Source organism: Limulus polyphemus, unplaced genomic scaffold, assembly GCF_000517525.1.
Source record: "Limulus polyphemus unplaced genomic scaffold, Limulus_polyphemus-2.1.2 Scaffold32, whole genome shotgun sequence".
In the NCBI taxonomy this organism is placed as follows: Eukaryota; Metazoa; Arthropoda; class Merostomata; order Xiphosura; family Limulidae; genus Limulus; species Limulus polyphemus.
This window is the reverse complement of record NW_013665642.1, coordinates 1611936-1621026: the sequence shown is the minus strand read 5'-3', so window position 1 is coordinate 1621026 and position 9091 is coordinate 1611936. Positions and strand designations below refer to the sequence as shown.

The window sequence follows — 9091 nt, the reverse complement described above, 5'->3', positions numbered from 1 at the left end:
TTGGGGTGGGGGGGGGAGTAATGAAAGTGTTGCAAAACGTAACATTAATTTCTTGATGACCTGATATATTACCCAATCTTCCAATTGAAGTCTACGTAATACCACTTAATAAGTTGTTTCATAACAAGGATATAATTACCCTAAACTTGCACAGTCAGTTCCTATTGATCTTTCACTGATTTTCCTCCTCTAACTCAATCTGTAACTAGAAATGGAATTCAAGAAGCTAAACCATTTGAAATGTATTGAAACGTTTCATAATTCTTGGCACCTATCTTGTTTGCAATTCTAACATTGGAACAGAAGAGCAGGATACTTTACTTCTTGAATCTCTTTTCTCACCGAGCATGCACTCAATTCAAGCCTGAAAAAATCCTTGTACAATTCAAGCAACTATTGAGATTAATGTTTAATATACATACATTACTAAAGTAAAGATGATACTGCACTAAAGATGTTCTTCAAATTAGCTCTATTTAGGCATCAAAACAAGGGGCCAGCACTCAATTTCTTTAACTAGTCTTACACTTATAGGGCTCAAGCAATCATATTATATAGATGATCTATTTAGTACATATAAATGTTCACAAATATGTATGTATGTATGTATGTATGTATGTATGAGTGTGGAGTTTATTAATAAAATGTCCAGTCTGTGTACTTAAGTAGAAATTTTCTTTAGTCTTTTAAAAGCTTATATGTTTTGTATGATATGGTTTTTGGATTAATGATGTGTTTTGTCTTTATATACATAAAACACATAAGAGAAAGCCAAATCAAAAACATTTTGTTTTCACACTTTAATTCAGAACATTATTCACACCATTCTACTGTCTTTTTCCAATTCTGAAGCTAAGTAACATAAGCAAATATACAACTTTTAGTTTTAATGTATATTGAAGTATACCAGAGGAGGCAACATATTTTAGTTTTCATTATCTGTGATATCCTCATCATACTTTCTATTACCACTACTGCATCCAAAGCTGACACTGTTACAACTTTGTATGGTGAATAATATAGATTCACAAATACAATATATATATATATATCTGAATTAGTATACATTAAAACATTAACATCCAATAGACAACAAGAAAGACAAGGACATTAGAGCAGTTATTGAGGAAGCTACAAGGATCTATGGATTTAAGTCTTATTATGGAGAGATTAAATTTCATATATATTTTAAAATCAATCTTAAAATTTACATTACATTTTATAATATGCTCATTTTTATAATTACTTTTCATTTGACAAATTAAAAATGTGAAGAACAGTGGAAAACAACATAAATTTATAACACTAACAGCTGAAATATGTCCTACAAAAACGTATGCATCATTATTTCAACTTTTTTCATTAAACAATATATCCAAATGCCAGGTTTTCCATCATGAATTATGTGGTAAAAACCATTTGTTTAATGTATTTGTGCTTAATCTATAATTAAGAAAACATACATAAAAATCAATTTGTGACAGAATCACAAAATTAAAAAATTATTTATCACAATATAAAAGACAAGAAGTTTTCATTGAAATTATGTTTCATTATTGCTCTTATGTGATTCAACCCCTTAAACAACAGTGTTTTAGACATTAATAACCCCCTCCCAGCAAGTTTTTCTTCAAGCAAATTGTGGGACTTTGATTTCTGCATGTATTTGATATTCAAAACCTTATACACTTATATATAGACATACGCTATTTTTAACATATGTTCTGAATGTCATATCTACATTATTTACATATTCTTGTGCCTCAATTTACAACAATTATGACAATATCTGGGTGTGATAAGTTACAAAACAGTTAGCATTATGCAGTGGCACTTTCCCACCTTGTTACCTTCCTTCCAGGACATACTTTAAACACTCTGCTTGGATATTTCTTATTTTTGGTTCAGGGAATCCTGAGTGCAAAAATATCTTTCCAACGATTGTGCAGTGAAGTTGCTGTGAGGGAAAGCCTAGTTTGCCCAGCTCTATGTTTAGGTTTTGGCTTAACAAATGCATCACTTGGTACAACTTCTAGCACTGTTAAATTCATATTCTAAATCTATTTCACTAACACTATCCATAAAAAACTTGCATTTCCCCACAGAAGCCAGCCATGCCTGTCAGTCACTGACAACTGATGAGTAATACAAAAAAGAAGGATGAAATTTAATATATGAAAATGCATACATATTACTGACATGTTCTGCCATCTATCTACAGCCATGGAACTCAGTTACACATTACACATATATTTTTCAGGGGCATCAGGAAAGCAAAGACACATAATCATGGAAATTTTCCAGGACTGCTGGTTAAGGGGTTAATTATTTCAGTTATCATACAGCAACATTATCATTATATTTTCAATATAAGTTCAAATTTTCATTTCTCCAGCAGGACATACACAAGAAGAAAAACATTAAGCACTGTGTATCTATCTTGCAAATAATTTTTTTTATAAAAATTACCCGATTAAGTAATAAAATACCCGAACAAAGTAAGAAAACAAAACCGTCAGAATGTATCACAATTTAGAACAGAATGTACATTTCCCTTTTATGTAGTATTCAACAACTCTCAAAACATCGAAAATGAGGTTCATTTGCATCAATATTTTCTCTACAATGTAAAAAGTAATTAAAATAAAACATATCTAGTATAGAAGTTATCTCTAAGCAGTAGTTTGATAACAATATCAAAGAGGAGATAATAGGCAAAATTACAAATCAAAAGCATGTGAAAAACTTAAGAAAAACAAAGGGCACACCTAAGACAAGCTAAGAGATTCAAAGTTAAAAAATGCAATAGGTTGAAAATGTTACAATACATTTTTTTCATAAGTTATAAAATAAATAATTTGTTTTGTTTTTGCATTTTAACATATCAGAATGAGAATGTTTATGTGATTTTAAGAGTGTTTATGGAGATCCTTTGACTTATTTGATACTGCATGCAAGTTTCTTGGTTTATATTAATATTTCAATCTATTATTTATCATTGTGCTATACCTACTTATAATTGCATCCTACCAAAAACCGATTACAGTGTTTTCATATACAAATATTACTTTGAAAATCTGAAATACACATTTTCCTATCATAGGTTTGAATTAGATTCGTCATAAAAACTGAAATGGTAGCTTTAAATTGGCCAATTCTCCAAGGCACAATAACATTTTAACAATAACTCTAGAATTATTATAAATAAAATACATGCATACAGGGTTGGATTAAGTACTTGGGGACCTAGGACAAATTTAGTAAGGGGAAAATTAAATACTATTTATTTACTACAGTTGGAGTAATACACAAACACAAGAAATTAGTTCTAATACTTATAATAAATATGCAGTAATTACAAAAAAGTTTTCTAATGAAGTAATGAAGAATTGTTTTGTTAAATAGCCAAGCAAATATTTATGAAGGAACAAGTTGTAAGAAAGTGTCAATGAATTATTATTAAACAGCTTTACATAAAATCACTAAAATTGCTGTTGTTATAGTGATACAGTTGCAAAAATATATTTTTCAATGTGATATCTAGTTTTTGATTAATATATTTTTCTCTTAGTTTGGTGAGGCCTCTTCAATCCAGGAGGGACTGCTGTTACACCAATTTCCCAGTCCTTTAATCCAGCTCTGTATATACATATATAAAAGTGGAATACTATGTCACTCACTAATATTCTCTGTCTTATCAACCTTAAATTTATTTTAAATCTAGGAAAATTAAAGGTCAAGAACCAGTAACCTAAATTTAAAGGATTAGGCAGAGAGTAAAAGTAGTAGAAAAAAAACAAGTTTTAAAAACATAAAAAAGAGCTAAGAACATATTTAAAAAATCTTTACTTTAGTGCACAATATAAAATGTTTCTCAAACACAAATTTCATCCAAACTCTTGAAATAAGTTATATTCAGGTGCTTCAAGAGAGATGAAAAATTAACCTAACATTTTGACATGTTCAAACTGCAACTACTTGCATACAGATCAAGTTTACAAATACTATATGTGGTGTGTGTGTGTGTGTTTGTGTATACTTACGTGTGTATATATATATATATATACATTTGTTAAATTATATTCTTCTATAAAACCAAATTCTCCCTTTTAGAACCTGAGAGTTACTTACACTATACAAATTATAAAATAAATGTAGATGTGAATTTTATTTCATTGACAAATTGTAAAGAACAGACTTAAAACTATTTTCCTAAAATTAGACCATTACATTTTTTTTTTTTGCAGTTGATATTTTAATAAATAAATTTACTAATTCCTGAATAATAACAAGGTGTATGCTACTCATTTGACACCAGTATATCTTTAAATAAATACCATTACACATATGTACATAAAAAAGTCCACTTAAATTGTTCCTTAAAACATAAAAAAAACCTATAATCCCTATATTTGTGACCATAATTCAGCTTTACACCATTCAGGGGAGAGATAATCCTAGACGAGCCATTGCCATTGCTTGTCGTCTTCTCATGACTTCCCAGTAAACTTCATGTACTGGAAAAAAACATTAAACTTTGTTATTAATACACAATTCATACCCAACTATTAAATTTTACATTATATATTTTAAAATGTTGTTGATGAATTCCAATGTAATAGATTGTTCATGGCAATCTGGCTGTTATTCAATTTTATTTATCATTTTAACTTGTAAACACTGAGAAAAGTAAAAAAAAAAAAAGTTATCAATATAGTTATAGTTTTTAGTAATTTTTAAATTATTATTTTCTTTAACACACTTGCTATGCGTAGGTCAAAGTGTGCATGTCACAACCTTTTAGAGTTACATTCAAAATTTAATTGAACTATTTTATTTCCAATGTATACAAATAAACTTGGCATCAAAACAGTTAATAAGTCAAATTTTAAAACAAGTTTTAACTTCTTACTTTTATATGGAAATATTTCAAAAAATCCCCAAACTCTCTAAGTGCGAGAATCGTGACATATGTTTTGTAGGTCTTCTCAAATTTATTTATCACCCTTTTAAGTACAGAATTTAATGTAAATTACTCATTATATAGATATTACTATGGCAAAGTCTAATTTTTTAAGTTTTCAATCTTATTTGTTTATGGCATCATAAACTAGAAAATCAGACCCACTTGCCATTCCCACCTGTCACAACCTCTCTTTCCCAAATTAGCACTCTCTGATGTTTTATACTACAAAAATTATAGCCAATAGAAAGCCAAAGTTGAATCTATTAAATGACATATGTTGTTTCCGGTACAAAGCATTGTCTACTTCATCTTCAGTTTGAAAGTTTATCATGCAGTGTTCAGATCAACAAGCTTAGATAATTATTTTAAGGTTCTTTTGCCATAGTCAGAAAGCCTATTAAATTATGATAGTTATAGGGCATTGTTTGCTTTGTGTGTGTTGTTATTCTGTGTTCTTAGGAGCTTTATTAAAGTAAATAAAAATTATTTAATGTACAAGTATCACTAGCATAAAAAGGTAGACTTAAATTTCATTGATAACTGACAGCAAAAAAAAAACGAGGTTAAAGGTAAGTACTATATTTCTTGTTTTTCATGTATATTTTTTTTTATTATTATAAAGGTAACTAAAATGTAAAAATTAGAAATGTGTTAGGTTAGGTGAGATAAAGAAAAAACATTCTTCAAAAGGTATGTTTACAAGTAGCTCATGCTTTGTGTCACTCAATATGGTAACTATACAACTCGTATAGCATTATTATTAATTACACATGCCAATAAAACAACAAAATTAAATATACACAGATGCATACTGTTATGAGCCTTGAGCTATTTAGGATAAACATTGTTGTTTCACGTTACAATTTGTAGTTATTCTAGAAAGAAAAAAAAGGCAATTCAGATATATTTCGTATTTTTGTATGGTGGTTACAAGGTCAGTCAAATCGACTGTGTCCATATAGTTATGGTAGAGAAAATAACACAGAAAATATAGTTTTACCAAAAAAAAGTTTGATATTTATGTTGGAGATTTTAGAGGTTGTGCAAATGAAATTTGAAAATTTTCAGATGCAGAAAAATAGTTTTTCAATCTTAGCATTAAAATCACTTTACACCACATATTCATGGCCAAATCTTCAGCAAAAAGACTTCATTAAAAGATCTGATTTTTTGTGTACAAAAAGATTTGTAATGTTTACTAAAAGCTTGCCAAATTTTGTGAAGATATACAAAACATATTAAAAGATATACTATGGAAACTGTGATGGTTATTTTGTGGTTATGAGGTCAGTCTCATCAACCAACCCCATATGGGAAGAGTTAATCATTTTTTTATATTGGATAAATAATGACATGCCCCATTTATCATTGTTGTTTTTAGTTTCAGATATATTACTGGTTATAGTGTTCAAATACTTTTGAATATTATTATTTTTATTATTGACTTTGCACTTCTGAAAATTATTTTGCATTATCTTAATATACAAATTTAGGACTAACCCAAATCTCATATGGTGGTCAAACCTTATGAAATGTTATTGCAATTATGTTCAAAAATGTTGTTACTGGTGAGAGTGCCTAACTGATATATCAATGCATTGTAATTATTAAATGCTTTTACTTTCTTGTGTATTAAATTATATGATTTTATATGACATTATAGACTTCTTGTCAGTTCTTTTTTTTAATTTTAGAAATGGCTTTATTAGTTTTAGATCAAACAGTTGTTAAAAATCTGGGACATGATTAATTTGATTTATTAAAATAAGACATACTTACTACCACTTTTGACCAGCCCTTGTTGAATGTATCTCAGGTAGCAAAAGAATTCACAAACAGCTGCTATCTAAAATAAAACAAAAACATTAAACCTGTTAATTCTTTCCACACAGGCTCAGTCAAACTGACTGAGTTTGTAACTATTTTGTACTCATTACAGTTTACATACTATCACTATTAATACAACATATGTTTTATCACAAGCTTTGGCAGACTTTCAGTAAAGTGATTTTCATGCTAAGATTTTAAAATATTTTTATTCATCTAAAAATTTTCAAATTTCATTTGTGTAATTCATAACACCTACTAAATAATTATAAAACTTTATATTTTATCTGTTATTTTCTCTACTTTTACTCTATACCTCATAACCACCAAAGAAAAATTCTAAATAAATCTACATTACCTTTTTTTTTCTTCTAGAATGACTTCAAATTGAAACGTGAAACAACAATGTTTATGCTAAATAGCTCAAGGCTCATAATAGTATGCATCTGCGTGTATTTAATTTTGTTTCATTGGCATGTCTAACTAATAATTGTGCTATACGAGTTGTAAATCACTCAACAAAAGTGTAACTCACGTTACAGTATTGAGTGACACAAAGCATGAGCTGCTTGTGAGCATACATTTGTGTATCCTAAATAGTTTTAAACTCATAACAGTATACATCTGATTATACTTAAATTTTACTGCCCTTTGAACCATGACTAAATTAATATTCCCATCATAAAATGTGTAAATCAGTTGGCAAACATGGAGCTTATGTTACCCTATCAAATTACACAATGCACAGACTACTCGCAAGCACACCTCATGAAATATTTTTATTATTGTTATTTATTTTTCCTAATCCAGCCATATCCAACTTATAAAGTTTCCAACTGTTACATTTTAGTTTCTTTTAAAATAGCATATAAAGAATACACATGAAAGACAATTTATACTTATCTGGATCTTTTTTTTTGTTGACTGTCAATGACACTTAACCCTACTTTTTATAATAATGGTACTACTGCACTAAATATTTTTTTAGTTAATTAAATAATGCACCAAAGAACACAGAATAATAACATGCAAAAAGCAGACAATATTCCATTACTATCACAATTTTTCTAGCTTTTTTATTATGTGGAAAGAGCCATTTAAAATTCAGCTAAGCTAGTCGATGTGCTTCCTGTGGGAATAAAGCTTGAACTGATAGCAAAATAGAAAATACTCTGTGCAGAAAACAAAGTAATATGGATAGATTAAAACCTTGGCTTTCTATTGGTTATAAATAATACAGTATTAAACCTCAGAGAGAACTATTGGCAATTTCTGAAAGAAAGGATGAAACAAGTGAGCATGGCAAGTGGGGTCTGATTTTCTACTTCATGGTTCTGTAACCAAATAAGATTAAAGACTATAAGAATTATGCTTTGCCTGAGTGATGTGTACATTATAATGTTTAGTTAACATCAAATTTCATACTTCTTGGAGGGATGGTAAATAAATAGAGAAAAGGGATGCCTAAAAACCAAACGTCCCAATTCTCATACTAGGGGAAATTCATGTTTTTGTTTCTAATATTTCCTTATAAAATTAAAAATTAAAACTTATATAATGTTAAAATTTTGATTATTAGCTATATTTTTATGCAAAATGTATTTGTATACCATCACAAAAAAGGAGTTTAATTACATTTTGAATGCAACTCAGAAAAACCTTATGACATACGCAGAAAAGTATGGCTGTTCTAGAATAGTTAATGTAAAATGTTGGATGCACCTTTGAGAAAAATCTGTTTACTGACTTCTACTTTTTGAATTATTGCTTTTTTTGGTAAGACAGAGAGACTTGAAAATTGCTGTGCATTGGAGGCATCTTTCCAATTTACAAGAACTGGAGGATACCTGCAAGCAGGAGTGGGCAAAAATATCTCCAACATACTGTGCAAAGCTTGTGGAGGGTTATCCAAAACGACTTTCAGCTGTCATTGCTGCCAAAGGAGCTTCAACCACCAAATATTAACTACATAATCATGTTAGGGGGTGAAGGTTTTTGCAACACGTGTTTTCAAGATTTTTTGTGTTATATCACTAAATGAGTAACAATGCACCTTCTGTTCTTTGTAATCATTAGAAACTGGTCTGAGATTAAAATAATAAATATTTTTGGCCATTTGAGTTGTCTTTCACAAGAAAATAACTAAAATTGATTACCAGCACAGGAGGGGTGAAGACTTTTGGAAGGCATTGTATATATATATTAATAGACTTAAAATAATGCCCAAAACTCAAGCACTTTTGCATAGCTGACTATTCTTCTTCAGGAGAAGAATAGTGAACTATTCAAAAGTGCTCG

At 29.0% G+C, this 9091-nt stretch overlaps 1 protein-coding gene across 6 annotated transcripts in view; it reads right to left on the bottom strand.

Moving 5' to 3' along the window:
• Positions 1–785: 785 nt before the first annotated feature.
• The window catches only part of LOC106460146 (guanine nucleotide exchange factor for Rab-3A-like), a 41941-nt gene continuing 33635 nt past the window's right edge, over positions 786–9091 (bottom strand). For 5 of the 6 annotated variants that reach the window (XM_022387202.1, XM_022387192.1, XM_022387182.1 and 2 more), the window contains 2 exons: positions 6746–6812; positions 786–4517 (listed from right to left, as the gene is read on the bottom strand). In XM_022387202.1, coding sequence (XP_022242910.1) covers positions 4441–4517; positions 6746–6812 — 144 coding nt within the window. In that variant the 3' untranslated portion in view covers positions 786–4440. The remainder of the gene's footprint in view (positions 4518–6745; positions 6813–9091) is intronic. The other variant, XM_022387213.1, reaches the window with a different exon arrangement.